The sequence below is a fragment of the Protobothrops mucrosquamatus genome, unplaced genomic scaffold (genome assembly GCF_001527695.2).
Source record: "Protobothrops mucrosquamatus isolate PMUCROS unplaced genomic scaffold, P.Mucros_1.0 scaffold109, whole genome shotgun sequence".
Classification (NCBI taxonomy): Eukaryota; Metazoa; Chordata; class Lepidosauria; order Squamata; family Viperidae; genus Protobothrops; species Protobothrops mucrosquamatus.
In genome coordinates this window covers 168,206-194,866 of record NW_015386481.1, presented here as the reverse complement: position 1 = coordinate 194,866, position 26,661 = coordinate 168,206, and the positions used below count along the sequence as shown (strand labels likewise).

Genomic DNA, 26,661 nt, shown 5'->3' with positions numbered 1-26,661 from the left:
CTTCATATATTGGAAGACCTGCTGTCATGTTCCCCCCTAGTTCTTCTTTTCTCTAGACTAGCCATACCCAGTTCCTGCAGCCGTTCTTCGTATGTTTTTGTCTCCAGGCCTTTAATCGTCTTAGTTGATCTTCTTTGCCCTCTCAACCTCTTTTTTGTAACGTGGTGACCAAAACTGGATGCCGTATCTTCCAAGCGTGGTCTTCCATTTATGCTCCAGGCTATGCTTGCTTGCAAAATCAGGACACCCTGGAAGACTTTTCTGAAATCAAGATATATTACGATAGCTACGTTCCCACCATCTATTACCGAAGTTACCCAGTTCCCCCCCCCCCCCAAAAAAATGAAATCAGGTTAGCTGGATTTCTTTTTGAGAAATCCGTGTCCGCAACTGTTCTGGACAAATTCTAGCCCATCTTTCGATGAAGCTCCTTCGACTTGGGTCTTCTGGGTGGTGGGGCCGAGAGGGACCCCCGGGAGGCAAAAAAACAGTCTCTGATCCAGACGTTTAAAGGCACCAAACCTTTATTTGTGACCGTCACTGAATAAATTAGGCAAACATATACCTCTGCACAATACATACACCAAAGACGGGGAGGAAGAGGGCCGGAGGGGTGGGGGGGCTTCTGAACGTGAAGGGAGGGGCTGTGAAATCAAAGCCTGTGTGTTTTCCTGGGACGGTAAAGATGGATCTTCCCCAAGCTGACGATGCCTATCTTAAGGTTGTTAATAAAACAACCCATCTTGCTGGATCGGCTGGCCCATCTCTGTGGATGTGTGCCCCCTCCCCATCGGGCCACCCTAGACTGTCCAAAAAGCCCACCCGGCTAGCTACGATGGTGGCAGAGAAAATGGAATGGATCTTGGCTGGAAAGGAGAGGGCGGGGGCCCTCCTGGATGTTGCCACAGCCCCCCCTTTCCAGCCGGGGGTAGGGACTGAGGGGGTCTCTGGCCCAAATGTCACTGTTGGGTGAGGGGCTGCATCTGTGCTTGACGCTTCGCTTTTGTTTGCAAGTAGCGGCTTTTCCCTTCTTCGAAACGTCGCCGTTCGTCCTCGGTTTCCAACTGCAGGGGGAGAGAAAGGGGGAGGGGAGAAACAAGGGGGGGGTAGAGGATGAGGGTGGGTGAGTGGGTGGGCAGCCCATGTCCCCACATAGCAGTAGGTCTGGCTTCCTTTGCCAGCTGCCAACTCAGGACATCCAGGAAGGACTTTGTGAAATGCTTTTCTGAAATCAAGATATATTACGATTGCTACATTCCCACGATCCACTATGTAAGGGGAGGGAGAGGGGGAGAGAGAGAGAGAGAGAGAGAGAGAGAGAGAGAGAGAGAGAGAGAGAGAGAGACCTCAGTGTTCCCTTCCAGCCTTTCCATTCTAGGCTTCTATATTTCAGTTTGGCTTCCTGCATTGGGCAGGGGGTTGGGCTAGATGACCTCCCGACCAGCAAAGGATTCTATTCAATGCCAGCCAATTCCTGGCATTACCGATCAGGGTGAATCGGACTGCAGGGCCCAAGAACTTAATTCAAACTTTTTTCCCTCCCCCTTTTCTCTCTTTTTCCCCTCTTTTTTCCTCCAATCTCCCGCCCGGGATGGGAGACTTTTAGGATGACCGCCAGGAAGGGCTCCCCGCTGGCACACTCACGCTCTACAAATCTTTGGGCTTTCCCCCCCCTCCCGGCGCTTGGCACCCCAGGAGCCCTTTGCCAGCTGCGTGTGGGCACCACCGGCTGTTGATCAGCGCTTAGGAGCTCATTAACGGGGTGGGAGCCGAGCTGAAGGTCAGGAGGGGGGGCGCTGGGTGGAGGGGGAGCATCGCAGCAAGAGCCCCCATTCTCTCCAGCAGGGGAGGCTGGCCGAAGCCCCATGGCGGGGGGGGGAAGATACGTCAGGAGAGCCCCCCCTGCAGCTCCTGGAAGTCCCAGTGGGGAAGCTGGGAGGTGGGGGGGGCTGCCAGATAGGCTGGAGGGGTGCCCTGCCCCCCCAGGATGGAGAGGGGCAGGGAAAAGGTTTGTTTGGCGGGGGGGGACAACTTTTGGGGAGGGTGAATGGGACTCAGAGGGCCCGCAGAAACGGGGAAGGGGAAGGAAAAGAGGGAGGGGGGAGAGATGGAGAGAAAAAAGGATGGATGGATGAATGGGAAGGAAGGAAGGAAGGAAGGAAGGAAGGAAGGAAGGAAGGAAGGGTGAGAAAAAATAGGATGGATGGATGGATGGATGGAAGGAAGGAAGGAAGGAAGGAAGGAAGGAAGGAAGGAAGGAAGGCAAGAACACGACAGGGAAGAAAGAACAGAGAAATTTTTTTGGGGAAAAGAGGGATTTAAAAGCCGGAGATGCACGGAAAAACAGATCAAGGGTGGCTTAAAACACACAAACACACACGCTCAGGCCCAGATCCCAGCCTTCGATGCCACAACGGAGGATCACGGAAGTGTGTGTGTTTGTGTGTGTGTGTGTGTGTGGGGAGACCAAGAGACATAATGTATAAATCGAGGAACAGCACTTCGCCCCCTCCTGCGTTGTCGGTTTTTATCTTGGCAAGTTGCGATCGCTAAAAATAGATGGGAAGGCAAACCAACAATAGCAGGTGGGGGGGGAAAAGGGGGAGGCAGGAAAGAGAGATGGAGGCTGATGGGGAAAAAAACACGAGGAAATTCAAAATTCACCCGCTTTGCAATAATTGGCCGCAGAAGGACCCCGAAGAAACCAAAGTATAAAATATAAAATATTTTGGTTGTTTATTTGTTTTTGTGTGTGTACGTACATATACACACACATATTAAAACAATAAAAGTGAACACCAGGGAAAGTTAAAGTTAACTTTCCCTGGTGTTCACTTTTATTGTTTTACTATGGGTATGCCCAGGGATCATTCATCTGTTTTTAGTGTCATTTGTAACACACACATATATATATATAAACAAACAACCAAAATATTTTATACTTTATACTTTGGTTTCGCTGAGCCACGGCCCACCTGTAGGGGTAGATTTTTCAGCCACGCAACGGTTCGCTTGCGCATGGAAAACAGCCACCTTCGGGGGTCCTGGAGCCCACTCCCCCAGTTTTGATGAAACAAGCCCTCAGAGATGTTGTGTGGGCTTTGAAACAATTCCCCGTTCGAGCGACCCACAAAACCAAACTCACCACCAGCTGCGGGACGGGCAAAGGCCTCCCCTCCTTGCTAAGGGACACGTAGGTGAAGAAGGCGCTGACCGCCCGGTACGGCCCCTGGGGTTCCCCCACGAAGCGATCGGCGTCCACAAAGACCTCAATCTCCATGGACTTGTTGCTGGTGAAGGTCATACGGCCAGAAATGGTGAGGACGCTCCCTGCGGGACGGACGGAGAGGACATTTGTGAGCGAGGGTCTTCTGGGGGTGAGGATGGTCTTCGCGAAGGGCAACTGAGTTTGGACTTTGCGGGGGATCGGTTTGAGGACAGCTGATGGCAACTCCAAGGGGCTACACTGAAGGACGAGGGCCATGACCTTCTCTGGAGGAGGTGAAGTCACTTTTGCGAAGGGCCTGGTCTTCTGGAAGAGGAACCAAGATCAGGTGGTCCTCAAGGAACTTGACTTATCCTCAGAGGAACTTGAGATGTTCCTTGAGGAACTTAAGATATTCCTTGAGGAACTTGAGATGTTCCTCAAGGAATTTGAGATGTTCCCCAAGGAACCTGACTTGTCCTCAGAGGAACTTGAGATGTTCCTTAAGGAAGTTGACATATCCTCAGAGGAAATTCAGACGCTTAATCTGAACAAAGGCCCAATGGGGAATTCTTGATGACGGAGAGGGGAAGACTCATCCTTGGGACATTCTGGGCTCTCCATCTCCAGAGGTTTTTGAAGAAGCTGAACAACACCTCTCAAGAGGGTCGAATCGATGACCCTTGTGCTGTATTTTTGCAGGGGACGAAGAGCCAGGAACCCAACTAGAATCCACTTCCACTTTTTGGAAGCTGAAGAAGACGGCAGGAGAGGACAGGAAAGCCAAGAGGCTTCTCCCATACTTCACAGGCGGAATTGCCAACCCCTATTTTAAGGAGAGAAACGGGGATTTACGGCAGCTTCTATTATCTCTCGTTTTAAGCTACTTTGGGTGGCCGGAAAGCAAACAAAGGATTCTCAAAACAAAGAGCTTCCCTCCTTCCTGAGTCCTGGAGAAAGGCAAAATCTGAGCACTCCGGTCCTCCCACCCCGTGAAGACGGAAGACTCGACATCCGACGTCAGAGAGTCCCACCCGGGGAGATCTAACCTAAATTAAGTCTCAAACGTTCGATGGGGGACGGAGTTCGCACGCAATGCCGCAAACGCTTCAGGCCAAGGTGGGCTCGAAGGGAGCGTAGCGGGCCAGCAAAGGCAGGGACGACGGGTGGTCCTCGGCTTACGACCACAAGGGAGCCCCAAATTTCCGTGGTTTAGCCAGACATTTGTCAAGTGGGTTTTGACCCGTTTTACGACCTTTCCGGCCACAATTGTTCCATCCCATCCATCCCTCCATCTTTCCTCTGTCTCTCCACCTATTTCTCCATCCATCCATCCATCCATCCATCCATCCATCCATCCATCCATCCATCCATCTCTTCATCTATTTCTCCACCCATCTATCCATCAGTTCATCTTTCCAGTCCACCTCTCCATCCATTCTGAGGCCCTCTTGACATTCACCCCCTTGAGGGTCAACCGCTGGCCGAACTCTTCCCATCCATCTCCTTTCTTCTCATCTTCCCAACCTCCTGGCTGTATCACGTCGGTCTTCAGACTTTGCCCACCAGCTCTGCCTTCCCCTCATCCTGGCCTGATCAGATGCCAGCTCAGATTTCCCCCAACGAGGCGAGGTTGCTCCCCACGCAGTCTCTTTCTGACCCTCGATTGGGGGTATTTGAAGCTAGAAACCCCTCAGGTTCCATTCTTAACCGAGACAGGAGGCCACAAGGAAAGACCGCTACGGGCGCTGGGTGACCTGGTTGGTGGGCTTGCCCAGGAGCTAGAGCAGAGCACTTGAGCTGAACCTACGACACTAGTCCTCTGGGTTTCATCTGCTTCCCAGCATCTCTGGATCCTGGAAGAGAATTCGCTGAAGCCAGGAGAGGAAACAAACCGAGCATCAGTAATGAACAGCAGATGGTGGCTTCAAGCCAAACTCATCTGGGACGTGTTCCGATAGCTGTTGAGTTTTACATTCTTGGAATACAGAATAACCGAGTCGGAGGGCTCCTAAAGTGAGGCAAAATTCACTGAACTGCCTCACTTAGCCACAGAAATTTGGGGCTGAACTTTGGACCGTGAAGTCGAGAACCACCTGTAGATCTATGGGGAAAAAAATTCAGCCGAGAGCATTTAGGAGAGAGTCCCTGATGGCTCCCAAGTTACTCAAATAAAGCAGCCGGCTTGAAAACAAAAAAACAAAAGTAGACTATAATAAACTCAACGTTTGCTTAAGAAAATAATCAAAGAGAGGCTTCCAAAAATCAAATTTAGGTTTTTCCCAGGGAGAGGGCGTTTCTCTCGAGATTAACAAGCGAGGGTCCACGTTCTCATCCAGGAAGCTCTTAAAATGCTAATTTGATCCTCTTGTAAACTGGAGGGTTTTGGAAGACGTTGGTGTGACAATCCAATCAACCCAACGGGCATCTTATGCTTCACTCAACGTGGAACAAAATGTTCCTCCACGGAGAACGGAGATTTGCTGATAAATGCCACCTTGCGTTAAAAGGAACATTGCCAGCACCTTGCGTAATATTGGCCAGGTTGCAAGAAGCAACAAAGCCAACACACAGGAGCACACACCTTCCGAAATAAGTCTTCCAGGTTGAGCAAAGCTTGACGTCGGACACCGAGTGAATCAGCACCCTGGACAGCTCTCTGTGGGCCACGTTTGAACAGCCGGGACCGCAGAGAAAATCCAAAGGGATTTAAGAGAGTAACATAGTTGGAAATGACCTTGGAGGTCATCTGCTCAAATCCCCTTACGACCACAATTGAAAAATGAGATCAAAAAAAGTGACAGGTCTTACGGACCACAAGGGTATGGGGGCCCACCGCTTACCTTTTTTGATCTTCTCGTGGAAGTTGATGGCATCCACAGAAGCCGTGACGATGTTGGTCTTGCAGTGGCGAGCGGCTACGATACCCGCTACCTCGTCCATGAGTTTCATGGTCACGCCTGGAGTGGAGGATAAGAGACGGGATTGAAGAGGTCTCTGGGCCGGAACGCTCCAGCTGGGAAGGAGAATTAGGTGGCCCTCCATGTACGAAAACAGAGAACGTAGAATCCTAGGGCTGGAAGGGACCTGGGAGGTCTTCTAGTCCAACCCCCTGGTTAAATAGGAGACCCTATACCATTCCAGACAAATGGTTGTCCGGTCTCATCTTGAAGGCCTCCTGTGATAGGGCACCCACAAATTCTGCAGGCAACCTCGAGGGGCAAACTTGATGGGGGTTCAACGTCTACCTGATCGTTGGTAAGGAAGGGGTGCTAGCTACTTCTCTGAGTGCCTTCTGACATTTTGCTTTTTTGCTTTCTAAGAGAGTTGAGCTAGCGGGAGGATCTTCTATGTGGCTTCAAGATTTCTTTCCTGCTTCCTGCTCGTTTTCACTGCCCTTCTATGAACCGCTTCCAGTCTGTCTTGCCCGTCACTAGGGGAGTCCTAATCCCATTTTAGGCATGAGAGCCAGTTGGGTGTCTTTGGGCCAATCACCAGGAGACGGAGAGTTCTAGTGTCACATTAGGCATGAAATCCGGCTATGGGATTTTGGGTCAATCACCAGGAGACGGTGAGTTCTAGTCTTGTTTTAGGAATGAAATCTGGCTGGGTGACTTTGGGCCAGTCACTAGGAGACGTTGAGTTCTAGTTCTGCCTTAGGCATGAAATCTGGCTGGGTGACTTTGAGTCAATCACCAGGAGACGGTGAGTTATAGTCCTGCTTTTAGGCACGAAAGCCAGCCAGATGACTTTAATCCAATCCCTCTCTCTCAGCCCACCTCACAGGGTTGTTGTGCGGGGAAAACAGGAGGAGGAAGGAGCATCAGGCCGGCTTTACTGCCCCAAGTTGCTTATCAAAATAACGAAGGTGCGGATACGAACAAGCCAATAAATCTGCAAGTCTCTTGAGAATTCATGCTCGCATTTCCAGGTCTGTCCGTCCGTCTCCGCTCAGCAGCTCCCGGGGGACGGACAGAGCGAGGAAACTGAGTCAACCACGGCTCGTTTTTTTTTTCTGAAATTAGGTTGCAAAAATACCCCGAAGACGCCTCTCCGGGGTGTTGCTGTTCCCACAACTGAAGTTTGAAGGGAGGCGGAGGGGGAAAAAATAATAATGGAAAGCTTGCCGAAAAGCTGCAGGCCCTGCAGAAGACAATTAATTAAACCTCGTTGCTTCCTGCGAATTGCAGAGCTCAAACCCTTCACCCAGCTCCAAGCGAGCGAGTACTCCCGACTAACGAGAAGCGAAACGCTGGCTAAAAATAGCACAACCGACACACACACACACACACACTCGCAACCAACCAGCAAGGCTTTTGTCGTCGTCGCTGGGGCCTCGTCTTAATAAAGCAGCAGGATCTAAATGAAGAACGACGACGACGACGAAAAACAAGACAAAAAAACCCCGACATCTTCCTAACACGACAAATGGGATCCCAGAGGGGTCTCTCTGTGTGTGTGTGTGTGTTTGTGGGTCCTGTGCTCCACAGCTACCGTGCTAACCCCATTCTTGCCACGAAAAAAGAATTCAGAATTAATTCCATTTAGATGATGCTCCGCCTGGCTTTTTCTACATGGGTCTGTGAAGCTGGAAGCTGAGTCTCCGGGGGACCGGAGGGATAATTTCGGTTAAATTAGGTTTATGAAGGACAACCAGGGTTGGGTCAAGTGTCAGGCAGGTGGGCGGGATGGGGAAAGCAAGCCAAGGAGAGATTTCAGCAAGGGGGGGGGGTCTCCCGTCCCTGCAAGCGTTGGTGTGTGTGTGTATGTGTGTCAATCCAGACTTGTGCGAGCAACACTGAAGGCCCATCTATTCCGTGCGGCCGGCCTGGCGTAGTTTGATTATGTTTTAGTGGGGGTTTTGCATGGGGTATTTTAGAGCAGGCCTGTTATTTAATTTGATTTTAGAACAGAAACTTGCGTATATTTATCGTGGTTTTTATTATCGCCTGTTCACCGCCCTGAGTCCTGTAAGGGAGATAGGGCAGTATATAAATTCAATAAATAATAAATAATAATAATAATAACCTTGACCGAGATCGGTTGGATCCATTATTCAAAGCCAGAAAAACCAGGGGTGAAGCAAGAAAGAGTGTCGAATATACATTAGACTCAAAAGAGTCTAGCTTAACATCCAACTTGACGCTCCTCTCGCTACTGAGAACGGGTGGAAACCCCAAAACTTTTAGAGGGACCCCTGTCTTTCACCCCCCACCCCCCTTATGCCTTGAAATTTAACAGGTGCCGCAGCATTGTTAGCAAAATGATTCCGTCTCCAATCTTTGCGGTAAGAGGGAAAAAAAAACAACCTATTTAATTTCACTGACTCGCTCTAAGTTCGAAATGTCCCCCCCCCCCCAATAAAACCTCCACCGCGTCCTCCCCAAGGAATATTTTAATTACAGGGGTCTAAATTCCCCCAGCTTTCTCCACCGTGAAAAGTTCCTATAGCAACTACTCCCACGTCTGAGGCTCATCCAGTCTCGGGGAAAATAATTATTTTCCCCTTTTTCTCCAATTAAAGGGCTCGTCCTCAGTTTACCCAAAGGGTCTTCGGCAACGCTCGGGTTTAGAGGCCCCCCACCCCCTTGTGGGTCAGAACTGGAAGCAAAGCTCGTCTCCCCCGCCCGCCTCTCTTAGCCAGTCTTCCTTTGAAAATCCAGGATTGAAAAAAAACACAATTTTTTTTTCCAAGCTCGGAAGTGGCCAAGGGCTGGGCTGACATTTAATGGCAAAGTTGAACTAATCACAAGCTGTTTTTGCTCATCGCAGTTGTCGCCAGAGATCTAAACAGATCTGGTTGTGTGTAAATGCAGTCTTATGTTCCCAAATTGGAAAAAATGGATTTTTTAAAATCTTTTTTAAAAAAAAATCTGTTTGTTTTCAAGGAAAAATGGCGGACAGCCATCTGAGCCGGATGGTATAAGGCCCTGTGCCTTGAGGAAGGGGGTTGGGCTAGAGGACCTCCGAGGTCCCTTCCAATCCGATGATTCTAAGTGCCACGTTCACATCTGAATCTGTTTCTGGACCTTCCTCGCTCAGGTGGAAATTAAGAGCACGCTTCTCACACACTTTTTTCCCCACACTTCTATCTTGAGCCTTGTGACTTCCGCGCACTTGTAAAAATAGAAAGCAGAGCACAATAGGGAGGGACGCTACCTCCCTCGCCAGGGGCTGGGCACATTATTGTAAATTCTGGGATGTTTTATCATCTGCACAATGTGGAAGATTTGGTTGCCCAAGAGGTCCACGCTCCAAGACTGAGGAAGCCCTCAAGGAGCATCTGAGATGAAGGAACAAGGTGATCCTTCTTTTGCAAGTGGACAGCGAGAGGTTGAAGACGTAACGCCAGGTGGGGAAGAGTAAATTGAGCTTTAAGGGTGGAAGGGTGGGACCCTTCAGAAGAAGCCAGAGGAACACCAATACGGCCCATAGGAAGCCAACAGAAGAGGTTCTCCTAGGACTCACCTCCATGCACAAATCCATGCATGGTGCAATCGGATGGTCCCACCAGATGGATGAGACTTGACTGGCTGTATCCAATGGTGTAAGGCTCTAGAAACAGAAACAAGCAGTTGAAGGACAAGTGAGGATGCAACCCAAGGACCCAACTCTACCCTTTGGAGTCTACAAAAGGTTCCTGGAAGGGGAAGAACGGAAGGAGAACCAGGCTGGGCTCAACTCATCAAAGGACGGGTGGCCTTCAGAAGTGGCCCTTAGTCTACTTTCAACCCCCCTTGACAAGGGACGTTCTACCTCCTGCTCAGTGTCTTCTCTCCCATCCCTGCTACTTGAGGAAGAAGGATTGGGGTGAAGGACAATGACTTAATGGCCACAATGTTCTCTAAATTTGCTTTCTGACCACAATGTTGGCTTAACGCCCCCGCCCCAAATGGTGATAAAATTGGATGTGTCACGTGGGTGATTCGATTTACGACCGTTATGACTTCTGACCGTGATAGTTAGACTTCCTCATGGTCACGTCAAGGAATTCCTCTCTATATGACATGGCTACCCTCCTACTTAGCAATTCTGTCCTTTTCTAACCAGGCGGAACTCCTTAATTGTTTCCAAATAATGATGTATTGAACAATAAATAAAATACACTGATATTACAGGAATTCACTTTCGTTATTAAGATATTTAAAGCACTTTGTGCTGAAGGAAGATCCTTCAGTCAGGGTGCAAAGCTAGTTCAGCAGTTCCCCTGGTATTAAGCCAGGCGCAGAACTGTCGGCTCTTACAAGCCATAATTCACAGACCTTAACTAACTTAGTTCATCTAAACAGCCTTACCTTTACTTTGCCTGTCTGGAAAGCAATGAAAAGAAACAGAGACAGGCAGATAAGCAGAGTGCAATTTAATGTAGAAATAATCAGCTACAAGAGGAGAGCAAATTGGGGAGCAGATTGGGGAGTCCTGTTTAAACCCCGTTTTTTCACCAGCCACCTTGAGCAGCGAGTTGCACTAGAAGACCTCCAAGGTCCCTTCCAACTCTGTTACTCTTATTTCTGTATTTGTTCACTCAACTCAACTCACTTCAACCCAACCCAACCCAACCCAACCCAACCTCATCACACCCCAAGCTATTAAATCAACTCAACTCAACCCAACCCAACCCAACCACAGTCCAAACTACTAAGTCAACTCACTTCAACCCAACCCAACCTAACCCAACCCAACCCAACCCAACCTCACCACATCCCAAGCTATTAAATCAATTCAACTCAACCAATCCAATCACAGCCCAAACTAAGTCCAATTCAATTCAACACACTTCAACCCAACCCAACTCAACCCAACCCAACTCAACCCAACCCAACCCAACCCCATCACACCTCAAGCTGTTAAATCAACCCAACCAACCCAATCACAGCTAAACTAAGACAAATCAACTAAACTCACTTCAACCCAACTCAACCCAATTCAACTCAACCCAACCCAACCAACCCAACCTCATCACACCCCAAGCTATTAAATCAACTCAACCCAACCAACCCAATCACAGCTAAACTATGTCAACTCAACTAAACTCCCTTCAACCCAACCCAACCCAACCCAACCCAACCCAACCTCATCATACCCCAAGCTATTAAATCAACTCAAACCCAATCACAGTCCAAACTACTATTTCAACTCAACCCAACCCAATCATAGCCAAGGCTACTATGTCAACTCAACCCAACCCAACCCAACCCAATCACAAGAATCATGCAAGTCTGAAAATAGAAATCTCCTCCAAAACACACATGTTGGAAATGCAAGAGATAAATAAACGTGTAGGCAGGTCTCTCCATGCCACCCGGGTGCCCACCGTACCTGGATTGATCACAGGCACAATGACATCACCGTTCCTCTCTTTGGTCTCTTGACGTGCCAGCTTCTGTTCCTCGTAACGTCGTCTCCCTTCTTCCTCCTGGTCCTTCCGTGTAAACTAGCAGAGAAGTCAAGCGAGATATATGTTCCGTGAATTTTGCCCCATTGTACGACCTTTCTTGCCACAGTCCCTAAGTGAGTCACTGTAATTGTTAAGTTAGTAATACGGTTGTTAAGTGAATCGGGCTTCTCCATTGTCTTTGCTTGTCAGAAGGTCACAAAAGGGGATCACATGGCCTGGCCTTGTGCCGTCACACAGCAACAATGAAAGAGGGAGGCTTATAAGCGAATAGTCCAGAGTTAAATTGAAAAAGTGCCCACGGGGATCAAAAGAACTAAACAAGGCTTTAGAGAATTAAATTCCTTTCCCCCCTCCCACCTTTAAAAATAGGTATCAACTATTCTTCTCTTTCAAGACTCACCTGGATGGGAGGCACTTCCAAAACCTTGTTCACATTATGGAGAGAAAGAGGGACGTACCACAAAGTGGCCTTGTTGGTCACTCTCTTGGCACCTAGGGAGAAAGGAAGAATTTGTAAATAGATGGGAGGGGGGGCTGAGTTGTCCCAAGGGTCTCATTTAAAACTTGACCGAATTCCCGGACATCAAAGCTACGCAGTTAATTTTTCCATCCGCGTTGTTCTACGCCCCCGAAAGACGCAACCGCCTTTCCCCAGCTAGCAAAATACAGATTATATTTTCAAAGCCGCCTCAAGAGCTGGGGAGGGGCGTGCGCGTGCCAGGAGAGGGGGGGGGGAGAGAGCTGGGAAGAAGAAAGCAAAAAGACCCAATTGAGTTGCAAAATAATCCAGCAAATTCCAGCTCAGCTGGAAGCCCCTGTTTGTTTTTGCAACAAGAAATGCAACCCCGTGTTTCTTTTGGCAAGCCTTGCTCCTTCCTGCCCCCCCCAGAGGCCGGATGGAAGACCAGGCTTTTTTTTGGGGGGGGGGAATAAAGAAGAGGGGGAAATGAAGGACTACGCGGTCCATCATCCTGAGGGTGCAGACATCTGGGGAGGATGCTCTGCCGAGAGTTGTACACGCCCAGTCTGAATTTTGACAGTTCTTTAACAGTGGACCTGCAAGGCGTTGTTTGTTTTTTTTCTTTAAATCATTAAACCAGTGATCGCTTCACAAATAATCCTCAGATTACAGCCATAATGGAGCCCAATATTTAGGTTGCTAAATGGGACGTTTGCTGAGTGAGTTTGGCCCCGTTGTACGGCTTTTCTCGCCGCAGTTGTTAAAGGAGTGACACCGCTTTCCCCCTTGACTTCGCTGGTCAGAAGGTCACAAAAACGGATCACGTGACGCCCCGGGACGCTGTGACCGTCATAAGTAGGAACAGGATGCCCACGAGTCTGAATTTGGATCAGGTGACCCTGGGGAGGTTTTCCAGGTGTGAAAAACGGTCCTCAGTCACTTTTTTCCCCCCACTGACATTGAATGATCACTAAATGAACCGTTCTGGGGGTCCCAAAAGATCCTTGGCTTTAAATAAAATAAAATAAAATTGCTATTTAAAAAAAACAAAAACAAGCAAGCAGGAAGCTGGCTTGTGGCAAAACTAAGGACCGCTTTCCAGCATCTTATCCCTGCGTGAGGAAAACAGGATTAAAGGAGCAGATGTTTGCCTGGGGAGTTAAAGGGGAAGGGAAGGCTGTGTGTTCAGAGGGGTTGTGTACACTTTGCAGCTGGAAAAAGGAGAAGCGAAGAACTGCTGATCAAAAGAGGCCGGGATGTAAACACGGCGGAGATGCTTGCGCATCCCACGGAAGGAACAACCGAGTCAATTTAAGGGTTTAAAATCTGGCAGCAGACACACAAACACACACACACACACAAGCTCAGAAACAGAAAGGGATGGATTCCTGTATTGTGCTGTAGTGGGTCTTTTGCATAAATAGGATCTAACGATGAAACGCCTGGAGGCTAAAACACACGAGGAACGGCTGCAGGAACTGGGGATGGCCAGTCTAGAGAAAAGAAGGACCAGGGGGGGCAGGATAGCGGCCTTCCAGTGTTTGAGGGGCTGCCACAAAGAAGAGGAGGGGGGTCAACCTGTTCTCCAAAGCACCAGAAGGCAGGACAAGAAACAATGGATGGAAACTAATCAACCTGGAATTTCCTGACAGTGAGGACAATTAATCAGTGGAAAAGCTTGGGAACCCCCGAGATAGAATGGAATGGAATACAATAGAATACACAACACACATCAAATCTAGGGCGCTGGTCGCGTTCCCCAGGAGCCACCAGCGTTTACCTGTGAGGATGTTTTCCGCTTCGACCTGCACCTGGACTTCCACAGAGTGCTTGGAGGTGTACGTGATCTCGGCGCTGACGTGGGCCACTTCGCCGATGCACATCGGGGACAAGAAGTCTGTGCGCTCCACGCGGGCCAGGGCGGCCACGCAGGGCTCCTGGGGTAGGGGGGGAGTTTGAAGGCAAAATCCAGTCAAGGGAAAATCCAGATCCACATATAAGCAGGAGAGAAAAAAAAGCCAAGAGGAAAAGAAAAAGAAAAAAGAAATTTCTCAACACGCCTGACATAATCACAGCTGAAAGTACCCGGTGAAAGGAAACATGTAGAATACAGGAAGTCCTCGACTTATGACCATAATGGAACCTGCCCCTCATGGTTGTAAGTGGAGACAGTTGTAAATGGGGTCGCTCAAGGGACCAATCTGACTTTATGGCCCTTTTTTGTTGTTGTTGCAGGGAATATTAAGCGAACGCTGAAGTCGTAAAGTGGCACGGTCATTAAACGAGCAGCACGGTCATTAAGGACCCTGCAAATGGGTCTAAAGGCAGCCTGGCTGCGCAGTGCCTGACGTGCAGTCACGCCGTCGTAACTGTGAATGGCCGTTGCGTCAAGGACTGCCTGTTGCTGCTTCCAAACGGGGTGCAAAGGAACGTGAAGATAGCCTTGAAGGAAAAATATACACGGCAACGTTGGGAAGACTCGAACTCAGACCTGGAAAAATAGGAATGAAGGGGGCGGAGAAACCATCCAGCTGTTTTAAAAAGAAATGCAGTTGTTGCTTTTTATTTTTTCACACACACCCCTCAAATTATCCTACTGCGCCACCTACTGGGCAGTTTATTTATTTATTTTAGTTTCATTTTTAAGCTCTTTCTTTCTTTCTTTCTTTCTTTCTTTCTTTCTTTCTTTCTTTCTTTCTTTCTTGAGGAAATCAGGCTATTGAGATTGTGGCATTTTTTTTAAAAAATTTTTTGTATAATTGAAAGGAATTGGCACATTTTGGAGCAGCTCTGGCAAGTGTGTGTGTGTGTGTGAGTGTGTAGATTAAATATTTGATGATAGCCGGACATGTTTAATCTGACTTTTCAAAAAATTCTTCCGCATCTGCTTTAACTAGAAGCTATTTAAAAACGCAGGAGGTTGAAAAATACATCTGTAGATTTTGTTTTATAAGAGTCGAGGTTATCTGATGATGGTGACGATAACCTTTATTGTCATTTTTTACTGTCGGCACAACGGCACACATTAAAAATGAAATTTAGTCGCTTGCTCTCAAAGTGTACACATACACAACACACATTTAAACATACTATGTACAACACATGTATAGACCTACACCCTTACATATAAGTCACATATAAATCTGAGCCTACTGTAAAATCCAAACCAGGAAGAGATACTTTGAACATGTAAAAAAATGGGACTTGAGAGCTGAAATTCCTAAGATCTCAGTGGCAACTGGCAGATATTTTTTTTAACTAGGGCTGTAAAAAAGGTCTTTTAATAGCAAATCAGTGTTCCGAGAGTGGTTGTGTGAATAGAGACCACCTACCCCAGATTGTGAGTTGCAGTGGCGGGTGCTGATGATGGCTCCGGCCTCCTCGATCATTTTTAATATGGTCCCTCCGTGCACGTTGCCGGCAATGTTAGCGTCGTCCGGGCGCATAATCCTAGAGAGAAAAAACAGAAGAGCTGACCAACAGATCGGCCTCGACTTACGACGGCGTGGGAAGAAGGGTTTTAACGGCCGTTCCTCGCGCTTACAATCACGGCAGTCATTTTGCCCACTTGTCATTTGAGCCCTTGGCAACCACTGTAAATCTGTGCTGGTCTACGACCGCCATAAGTTGAATTGACGGAATTTTACTTTAAAACTCGGGAGAAAGATTTTGAAGGGAGGAAAAAAAACAGAATAAAATACGCCCAGCACTGCATTTAGACTGCCTTGTCCTTTATTTTGGTCTGTAAATATATCCCGATTGATGGATTTCCTTGCTGAGTGTAATACCTAGTCTTCTGCTCTCGGCCCCATGGTGGCTTGGAGATGGGTGGGATTTTGATTCCCAGAATTCCCAAGGGGAGCGGAGGGAAGGTAGATCGAGGGACAGAGATGATGGGAGGGAGGGAGAAGGAGGGAGGGAGGGAAGGAAGGAAAGGAGGAGGAGGGAGGGAGGAAGAAAGGGATGGAGAAGGAAAGAAAAGATGGATGGATGGGATAGAGAAGGGAAGGAGATGGCTGGCTCGCTGGGGAATTCTGGGAGGTGAAGTCCACCCACCTTCCACTGGCCAGGATTGAGCAACACAGCTCAGCTTTGCCAAAAATATTTTTCCAGATAATAAGCCACAGAAGTTGTTTCCGGTTTGGGTAGCTTCACTGATCTGATTTTAATATCTGTGGCTCAGAGTTAATCTGCAAAAGGAGAAGCTATGAAACTGTGTGGATTAAAACAGCTTTACCGCTTGTCAGTCAGAAGACAAATGCAACATTTTTCAAGGGGTTCATATACCGTTCTCAAGATATAAGTGGGGGAAAAAAATCTAATTTTTATTTTGCTTCTCAAGGGAGGTAAGAAATAACAAAAATGAGAATAATTTTAAAACAAAAGCCTAAGAACATTCAGGGCCAAAGTACTAACCGAGTTTAAACTTAACCCAGCTTAGAATGTGTGTATGTAGCTGTCGGGGCTTCAATTAACCTAGTTAAGCAGAGAGTAAGATCTTATTCTTATATTCTCCATAGGGAGTTCGGTAGACAGGTCCATACGCTGCACACACACAACTTGATTCACACCACCGATTTCCGGCGCACAGCAGCTCAGAGGCCGCGAGAAAACCGAGACAAGGAACACATCTGACAACAAAGCCACAACTTCAAAAGCACCCCCCCCAAACTGCATTTGAACAGCCAGCTGACCCACAAAAGGCTTCACCTCCAGAACGGAGCATCAAGAATCACAAATAAGGCTTGCAATTCTCAAAGGCAGATTTTTTTTTTAATGCGCTGCGCACGCGAGCCAGTGAGTCACCACAAGAAAAGCACAAGAATTGTCGGCAAAAGAAAAGAGCAGTCGGGCTCTTTTGGGATAAAAATCTCAGGCTGGAGAGTAAGCCGATTAGAAATTCTGCAGGGAAAAGGCGAGCTGGAGGATGCTGTAATTATTCTCATCTGCCTCCTGCTAACGAGGCACCGAGGGAGCCTTTGCCCTGCAGCCATGCGCTGTGCGTGGAAGATGGATGCGCTGCCCGCATGGGGATCCTCCTTCTCCTAAGGGTGACCTTGCAGGCCCAGGGAAGCTCAGCCTTAAATCCTGATTAAATCATTGTTAAAAGCCAGCATTTGTTGGAAAAGGCAGAGGAGGGAGTGGAGAAGGGCGAGGCCCTGCGCTGAACATTGAGCATTGCCAGGCTGCCAAACCCCTTCAGGGGCAAGGATTTTTGTAGCGGCAACCGGCACAAATCACCAGCTGCTGGTGTCGTAAAACCAAAAAGGCAGTTTGAACTTCCTGGTTTGAATTTGGTCAAGCCCTGCAAAGGAATTAATGTCATTTCACGGAGTCACGCCTCGCCCGGTCGATCCCAAGGATCAAAGTACACGATTCAGGATGAAAAATAGCGCAAAGGAGACAGAATTGCAGGCAAGGTGTTTAAAAAGTAAACAGCCTTGCCCAGTTGCCTAGGAAACGTAAGAAAGGAAGGAAGGAAGGAAGGAAGGAAGGAAGAAAGAAAGAAAGAAAGAAAGAAAGAAAGAAAGAAAGAAAGAAAGAAAGAAAGAAAGAAAGAAAGAAAGAAAGGAATTGAGCAGAGGATCCATTTTTTGAAAAGAAAAATAGAATTGTAGGCCTGGAAGGGATCTCAGAGGTCTTCTAGTCCAACCCCCTGCCCAAGACAGGAGACCTTATTGCATCCTGGATGGGTTTGACAGGCCAGGAGAAGCTTTGAGAAGTCTATCCAGCTGATAAAATCCCAGTTTTATAAAAACGAATGAGAATAAAATGGTATTTGGTTGTCACTTAGCTACTGCGAAGTGGAATTGAAATAACAAAGTGAAATAATAGACGAAATGAAATGAAGTAATAAAAAATGAAACAAAATGAAAGGGTCCAAGGCCTGGGTGCGATTCAGCCTGCTTTCCGCCTGATTTATGGATCAAAAGCAGCCAGCTGAATTTGTCCAGGGATCAGATCCACGGTGATCTCCACGATTAACCTGGTTTTCACATCTTGGATCCCCCCGCTGGGTAGGAGGAAGAGAAGGGTGCTCTGGAAAGACCCGTCCTTACCGAGACACGGAAAGGGAACAAAATGAAAACGCCTTTGCCTCTTATCTAAAATTTATATAGACGCTGTTTTTAAGTTTTAATATCTTACTGGTACACAGTCCGGAGTCCCTCGGGGGGGGGGGGGAACTGGCAGTTTCTAAATCCGATAAATAAGTCAATGAAATATTCCCCTTCAGCCTGAATTGATGAAACTGTCAGGATCCTGCTGCCTGTTGTTGTTATTATTATGGTTTTATCTTAAATTTAAAATTTTATGTATTGTCCACGTATCATTATCTTGTGGAAAACGAAAGAATTATATCTCTGTCTGTCTGTCTATCTATCTACCTATCCATCCTTCATATCTATCTATCTATCTATCTATCTATCTATCTATCTATCTATCTATCTATCTACCTATCCATCCATCATTATCTATCTATCTATCTATCTATCTATCTATCTATCTATCTATCTATCTATCTATCTATCTATCTATCTATCTACCTATCCATCCATCCATCATTATCTATCTATCTATCTATCTATCTATCTATCTATCTATCTATCTACCTATCCATCCATCCATCATTATCTATCTATCTATCTATCTATCTATCTATCTATCTATCTATCTATCTATCTATCTATCTATCTACCTATCCATCCATCCATCATTATCTATCTATCTATCTATCTATCTATCTATCTATCTATCTATCTATCTATCTATCTATCTATCTATCTATCTATCTATCTATCTACCCACCCATCATCATCTCTCTCTCTCCCCCCCCCAAGCTGGGATTAATCAATTGATCACACAGCACTCTGCCCATGCCCAGAGACACCCTCTCCCACCCACGCTTTCCCAGATGCCCTCAGGGACCCAGGCTGCCCCCAGTCCAGCCCAGTCAGGGAGGCCCGGCGCTCTGCACATGCCCAGAGGCTAGATCATGATGCCCAAAGGGAGGCGGCACCTGCTAATCTGGATGGCGGCCGGCGTAGGGGCGGTTTCGCCCGCCTCGGGGGCCCGGGACGGCTGCATGAGGAGGAGGAGGAGGAGGAAGGCGGCGGCGGCGGGAGTCCAACCGGAACGGAGAGACCGACCGGCCGGCCGGCGACCTGACAAGAGGGCGGGCTAAGGTGACGGGGCGTGGCTCCCCGCCTAAGCCCCGCCCTCCGCGCCGGCCCCCTCCCCATTGGTCGGCTTAGGCAGGCGGGCTTTTCTGGCCACGTGACGCCAACAGCTCCGCCGCTACGTCACTCTCTCAAACACCGAGTGGGGAGGGCAGAGCGGCCCCGGCGGCGACCACAGAGAGGAGACGGAGGGCTAGAGCGGCCCACCCAGTCCCTGGGGCGATTTTTTTGCAGAGGGGTGGAGAGCAGCGAGAGCGGATTGCGCTTTCCAAGGAATGGGACCCCCCCTGCATTATCAGCCCCCTCCCCGCCTATGCATGCTTCCTTGTGCAATTGGGACTGGGGGGGAGGAAGAGCAGGGTCCCCCTGGCTGTGGGTGATGGGAACAGGAGTCCCAAGGCTGTGCAGAAATCCAGGGGGGCTGCCCATAGGGGTTATAGAATAACAGAGCTGGAAGGGACCTCGGAGGTCTTCTAGTAGTCCAACCTCCTGGCCAGCGCAGGAGGGCGGCGGGCTTCCACCTCCCTTTCAAACATCCCAGTTTAGGAGCTGCTTGTTTAAAGATTCTCACAATGGGAAGTCGGGGGCTGGACTAGATGACCTCGGAGGTCCACTTCAAGTGTGCCAGTCTAGGGTTTTCCGCTCTTTGGGGGATTCCTGCACTGGGCATTGGGTTGGACTAAATGATCTCACAGGTCCCTTCCAGCCCTAGGTCCCTGTGGTCCGCTTTTTAAAGTGCTTTCTGGGTTCCCACCCCAAAAAAACTACAACTCCCGGCGCGCACTTCGCCTCCCCTCCGCCGATCCGATCCCAGCGCGGCCGATCGATGCTCTCGGCGCTCGGCAGGCTGGAAGAGTCGGAGCGGAGCCTCTGCGGCTTCTTCCGCCTGGCGCACGTGCGTCGCGCGGGGGCGTGGCCCGCCTGGACGGAAGTGAGGTGGGCGGGCCCCCCCAGGCGGCGCATGCGCTCCGGCCTCCCTGCCTTTCTTCCCCCGGTCGTCGCTGCCGCCATGGCGCCCGCGGTGAGTCTCTCAGGCGGCCCGGCCGGGAAAGCGGCGAGGCCGGGCCGGGCGGGGCGCCCGAGGAGGCCGCGTGTAGGGGGGGGGAGGCGGAGGGCCGTCGCAAGAGCGAAGCAACGCCCGCCGGGGGGGGGAAACTCATGGCTCTCCCTCCCGAGGAGGCCTCGGCGCCCCCTCCCGCGCCAGGCCCCGCCCACGCCCCGCCCCCAGGAGGTGGGGGAGGGGGGCCTGCTGAGCACGTGGGCGGCTCTGTCGTGACACGGGTGTCGTGGGGACGCGGGCAGAGAGTCGGCTGGCCCGGAGGCCTCTTCTCTGGGGTGGGGGAGGGGCTTTTCCTAGGGGTCTTTAAAGGGTGGGGGGCTTCCGAGCCGGGATTGCCCGCCTTGGGGACCCCCTGAGAGGGGGGAGGCCAGTCAGCCCTTTCCCTCCATCTGTCCCTCCTCTTTTCCTTCCTTTTATCCTCCTTCCTTCCTTCCTCTCTTCCTTTCCTTCCTTCTATTTATCCTCCCTCCGTTTTCCTTCCTTCCCTCTTTCCCTCTCCTTCCTTCTTGCTTTTCTCCTTCCTTCCCTCTCTCCATTTATCCTCCGTTTTCCTTCCTTCCCTCTCCTTCTTTCCTTCCTCTCTTCCTTTCCTTCCTTCCATTTATCCTCCCTCCGTTTTCCTTCCTTCCCTCTCTTCCTTTCCTTCCTTCTTGCTTTTCTTTTCCTTCCCTCTCTCCATTTATCCTCCCTTCATTTATCCTCCTTCCCTCTCTTCCTTTCCTTCCTTCCATTTATCCTCCCTCCGTTTCCTTCCTTCCCTCTCCTCCTTTCCTTCCTTCCTCTCTTCCTTTCCTTCCTTCTTGCTTTTCTCCTTCCTTCCCTCTCTTCATTTATCCTCCCTCCGTTTTCCTTCCTTCCATTTATCATCCTTCCTTCCCTCTCTTCCTTTCCTTCCTTCCATTTATCCTCCCTCCGTTTTCCTTCCTTTCCTCCTTTCCTTCCTTCTTCTTTTTCTCCTTCCTTCCTTCCCTCTCTTCATTTATCCTCCCTCTGTTTTCCTTCCCTCTCTCCCTCTTCCTTCCTTCCTTTCCTCTCCCTTCCTTCCTTCCCTATCCATCCATCCATCCAATCTAGAGACCCAGCCTAGAACGAAGGAGAAATTTCCTAACAGTGAGAACAATTAACCAGGGGAACCACCTGCCTCCAGAAGTTGTGGCTTTCTGAGCATATTTGTTGTGATGTAACGAGTTAATTTAATCCACCTCTAGCTGTGAAGGGTCGCAGTGTGTAAGGTTGGGCAAAGGAAGCCGGATTCCTCCTTTCTGCTGCTCCCAAATACCTGAACGGGGCCATTTTTCTCTCTCCTTGTCCCTCCCCCTCCGATCAATCTCCCGCAGAAGAAACTCGCGACCAAAGGCAGCAAAAAAAAGAAACAGGTCCTGAAGTTCACTTTGGATTGTACCCATCCGGTCGAAGATGGCATCATGGACGCTGCCAACTTTGTAAGTCGCAAATGCCTGCATGCCGGAATTTGCCACACTAGCCCCAATGCCGCTCCCGTGGTAACGGGTGCATGATTCAAAAGCTGCGTCCGAGCTGGGGATAGAACACAGGCAGTCCTCGACTTATGACGCCAAGAAAGCCCAAATGTTCTGCTGCCAAGCCAGACGGTTGTGAAGTGAATCTTTTTACAGCCTTTCTGGCCACGGTTGTTAAGTGAATCACTGCCGTTGTTAAGCGAGTCACATGGTTGTTAAGCAAATCTGGCTTCCCCATTGACTTTGCTGGTCAGATCACGAAAGGGGCATCACGTGATACTGCGACCATCATAAATACAAGTCAGTTGCCTATCCTTTGAATTTTGACCCCTGCGGATGCTGTGACGTTTGTAAGTGTGAAAAACTGGTCCTAAGTCCCTTTTTTTCACTGCCGTCGTAACTTGGGCCACTAAACGAATGGGCGTAAGTCGGGACTACCTGTGATAACTTTTGATGGTCCAGACACAAAACAGTTGTTAAAATAAAAGTAATTGAGAGAGATTGAGGTCTGTTTACTACTTAAGGCAACTATCCCAATGTTTTCAGCTCCTCTCATTCCCCGGAGCTTTGACTCCCAATGCTGTTCGGGCTAATCAAGTTGAAAGATCTCATTGAGGTCTGACCAACTTCAGAGCCCCTGACTAGGACTCCTTCAACTGGAAACTCTTTGAAGACTGGAGGAAAAAAGTCAAAAAACAATTGGTGGGCCGGCTGTGTCTGGTTATATAAATTCAATAAATAATAATAATAACCCTCCCCCCACTGATATTTCCCCCCCAGGAACAATTCTTGCAAGAACGGATCAAAGTCAACGGGAAAGCCGGCAACCTCGGCGGAGGAGCGGTGACAATTGAGAGGAGTAAAAGTAAGATCACGGTGACCTCCGAGGTCCCGTTTTCCAAGAGGTAAGTGGGGGAGGGGGCACGGCTATTGACCCCGGGGTCTCTTGCCAACAGGGGGGCTGGGCTGGGGACTGAATAAACAAAGCTGGGTGTGTATGTTACAACTGGGTGTTTGGCTCTTCAGGGCTGGGGATAATACTTTTGTGAGGGTCTGTCATCAGTAACTGAGTTTAAACCTAACTTGGGATACAGGTTCATAATTGGACAAAATTAAAAATAAATTCAAAAGGAAAAAAAATCTCAAAAATAAATTCGAAACAAAACAAACCTGTCAAAGAAATAAATTCGAAACAAAACAAAACACGTACACAAATTTGAAAGAAAACAAATTACTCAAAAGAGATAAAACAGAATAAATTCAAAAATAACAGCAACAAAAAAAACACCTCTCCATGCAAAAAGATAACAAGAAAAGTTCAGAGGATAAATTCAGAATCAAACTCAAAAAAGGGCCGATGCGAGGGACCGTCTGGCTCTTCCTCCAGCCTCGCTTTTCTCTGTTTTTATGCCTCTCCTCTTTTTTCCCTCCTCCTGAGGTATCTCAAGTACTTGACCAAGAAATACCTGAAGAAGAACAACTTGCGCGACTGGCTGCGTGTTGTCGCCAACACGAAGGAGAGCTACGAGTTGCGGTATTTCCAGATCAACCAGGACGAGGAGGAGGAGGAAGAGGAAGATTAAAACGCCAAACGGATCTGGAACGGTTTTGTACATTCGTTTTTCCCAGAATAAAATTGTGGTAGAAATTGTTCTCGTGGTCCCACTTTGGGGTGTTCTTGAACGCCTCGGTGTTCTAAATACACACCCTTTTCCCCCGCAGGTGTTGCTGTGCTCGGGGGGGGGCTCCTCCTGCTCCTTATAACTCTTACCGGCAGTCCTCGTCTTAACGGCCGCAACTCAGCCCCCCCCATTTCTTTCGCTAAGTGAGACGGTTGTTACCTTTTTGCCCCGTTTTGTGACCTACCTTGCCACAGTAGTTAAGTTGAAGCACTGCGGTTGCTAAGTTAGTCAATCGTTGACTTTGCCGGTCAGAGGGTGGCAAAAGGGGCTTGACTTGACCCCGGGATACTGGAACCGTTATAAGGACAAGTCAGTTGCCAAACGTCTGAATTTTGATCATGTGAACGTGGGGGGTGGGTGGGAATGCTGCAATGGTCATTAAGGGTGAAAAACAGTCCTAAGTCACTTTTCTGAGTGCCGTTGTAACTGGCCACTAAGTGTAGTGTTGTTGTTGAGGATTAGCTGGACAGGTCCTTCCCAGACAGGTGTTCCTGCTAAGGTGGCTTCCCTTACTACACCTTGCAATTTCAATTTTTTCCAGTGTACACATTAGGCTGTGGAGAGCGGAGGAGGTAGGCACGGCGGGGATGTTGAGGGGTCCCCATGGGTGGAGGTAGAGTGCCTCTGTGCCTGGAGGTTCCACCGAGGCGAGGGGCTGGCTCCTCTCACCTCCCCCCCCCAAGGTTAGACCCTTCCTAAGCTGGGCTGGGGTCTCTCCGTTTGCAGAGCTGCTCAAAGGGGAGACTGGAGTCTTGAGCAAAGGTCCTTTGTGTCCTGCCGTGCTGAGGTAGATTGCCTCTGCACGGGGAGGCTCCATTGAGGCAGGGGGCTCACTCCTGTCTCAAAGAGGAGACCCTTCCCAAAGGGAGGGGTGAGGAAACTGGGTTTTCCCATTTTTGCAGAGTTGCCCAAAGGGAGAGCATTCTTTCTTCCCTGCTGGCTAAGGTGGACTGCCTCTGACTGGGGAGGCTCTTTCAAGATGCTGGAGCTGCTCTCCTGGGGAAAATCCCCTGCCCGGCAGATGCTGAATACAAGGACATTATGAGCATTTGTAACCAACCCCTCTTTCCCCCCCCCCCCCTCAAATTTCCTTCTTTCTCCCCAAGAAAGCCTTATCTGTGTTACTGTATGCTGCAGTACCCACATTGGCCACCAGGGGCAGCACGAGACAACAACCCTTGAATAGAGTTGTACACATAAATTGTGAACAATATCTACTTCTATTAGCTGCAGTGGCTAAACATGTCCACCAGAGGGCAACATCCACTCTCGGCAGCTGAAATACCCCAAATTAGCCACCAGAGGGCAGCATATGTTGCCCTTTATGGGCTGCCCTGGTCCCAAATGCCAACATCCCCCCCCCACTTAACCACAATACAGAATTGATTTCCTATTTGTTTCCTTCCAGAATGTTTCAGAGGATTTCCTGGTGGTGCCCCATCCAAAGCAGTAGCCAGGCTCTCCGTTTCTTAACTCCCACTCTCAAGAACCCTCCTCCCCACCCCAAAAAAAGACACAAAAACACCACAAAAGTTTGCTGGAACACCATCGCTCAAATAAGGCCTGATTTTATTTAGCTAGTTGTTCATTCATTCTGTAAATACAGTAGTTGGTTGTCTTAACGGTCCAGATTCTTTGTTTTAACAAGCAGGACGGAGACGCTCAGGTTACACAATTAAGCTCGGGAATAATTACAATCATATATGCTGTGTGTTAGAGACTTGTGGTTTGTCGTTTGTAGGGGGGGGACTTAACAAATTTGGGGAGGAACCAAAAAAAATAAAATAAAATACAGATTTTTACTTAGACAAAGGCAACGCACAAAACCTGGAAGTCCTTCCCACTTGCAGATGGGGTCTCAAGATGACACCCAGGTGGGCTTCAAAAGCCTCACCCTGCACCCTTCAGCTTTCCGCCTGTTTGCACAAGATGCTTAACCAGGATCATGTCTGGGTTAGTTTTGTGCCAATCCTCCAAACAGGTTAATTCAGGAAAACAGTTGGAAGGGACCTTGGAGGTCTTCTAGTCCAACTCCCTGCTCAAATGGCTGTCCAGTCTCTTCTTGAAGACCTCCAGTGATGGAGCACCCGCATCTTCTGGAGGCAAGTCGTTCCATTGATTAATTGTTCTCACTGTTAGGGAATTTCTCCTTAAGTTCTATGTTGTTTCTCTCTTTGGTTAGTTTCCATCCATTGGTTCTTGTCCTGCCCTCAGGTGCTTTGGAGATCAGCTTGACTCCCTCTTCTTTGGGGCAGCCCCTGAGATACTGGAACCCTGCTATCCTGGCCCCCCTCGTCCTTCTCTTCATTAAACTAGACATTCCCAATTCCAGCAACCATTCCTTATATGTTTTAGCCTCCAGTCCCCTAATCATCTTTGTTGCTCTTCTCTGCACTCTTTCCAGAGTCTCCACATCTTTTTTATATTGTGGCGACCAAAACTGGATGCCGTATTTCAAGTGTGGCCTTACTAAGGTTTCGTAAAGCGGTACTAACCCACTTCACGTGATCTTGAAAATGCAGCCAAGGATTGCGTTGGCCTTTTTTGGCGGCTGCAGTGAAGCTGCCCAGCAACAAAGCAGGCCCAGTGAATAAAACTTTCAGATGCAGGGGAGTGGAAATACTGGATTTCAAAGTTACAGGAAACCTATTTCGAACAGTGAGAATGCTAAAAGCTGAATTTGGATTCCAGGACCGAGCAGGGGGTTGGACTAGAGGACCTCAAGGCTCCCTTCTAACTGGCCTCTAACTGAATTCCATTCATACAGGCCATTTAGGGTAAAGCTCAGGGAAAAAGTATTTCCGTGAGGTTTGACATATTCAGGCAACCTTCACAGGGTCTCATCCAAACATTTTGGGCTATAATCCCGGGCGGCGGGGGGGGGGGTTGTTTGAGGTCCAGATAACGTTTAAAAACACTGACACTTGTGCCTACGAGTTATTTTTTGGAACGGGGAAGAAAAAAAATCCCCACTGCTGAAAATTTGCTTTCCCGTTGCAAAAAAAGGAAGCGTCGGAAGTCCAGATTATCCACGCGACATTTTCCCCACGTCTTCTTTCTTGCATTTGCGGGAGAAAAAGGGGGGATTTTTTTTTTAAAAAAAAGCGAAAAGTCCTCCACGTGTTCTGGCCACGTTGGAAAACAAGGTTTTTTTCTGGGAACGTCTCCGGGCGCGGTGGGTTGAATTCTCGGATGCAAAC

At 48.8% G+C, this 26,661-nt stretch overlaps 2 protein-coding genes across 2 annotated transcripts; one reads left to right on the top strand and one right to left on the bottom strand.

Moving 5' to 3' along the window:
* Positions 1–633: 633 nt before the first annotated feature.
* ACOT7 (acyl-CoA thioesterase 7) lies at positions 634–15,527 on the bottom strand. Its single transcript, XM_015812765.2, has 8 exons — positions 15,396–15,527; positions 13,844–14,000; positions 12,004–12,095; positions 11,525–11,639; positions 9,674–9,760; positions 6,049–6,165; positions 3,146–3,330; positions 634–1,064 (listed from the first exon to the last, which is right to left on the bottom strand). The coding sequence occupies exons 1-8, from the start codon at positions 15,507–15,509 to the stop codon at positions 960–962; spliced, it is 972 nt and encodes a 323-aa protein (XP_015668251.1). The 5' UTR covers positions 15,510–15,527; the 3' UTR covers positions 634–959.
* A 4,675-nt stretch (positions 15,528–20,202) lies between these two features.
* RPL22 (ribosomal protein L22) lies at positions 20,203–23,432 on the top strand. Its single transcript, XM_015812764.1, has 4 exons — positions 20,203–20,262; positions 21,639–21,743; positions 22,560–22,684; positions 23,218–23,432. The coding sequence occupies exons 1-4, from the start codon at positions 20,203–20,205 to the stop codon at positions 23,360–23,362; spliced, it is 435 nt and encodes a 144-aa protein (XP_015668250.1). The 3' UTR covers positions 23,363–23,432.
* Positions 23,433–26,661: the final 3,229 nt, after the last annotated feature.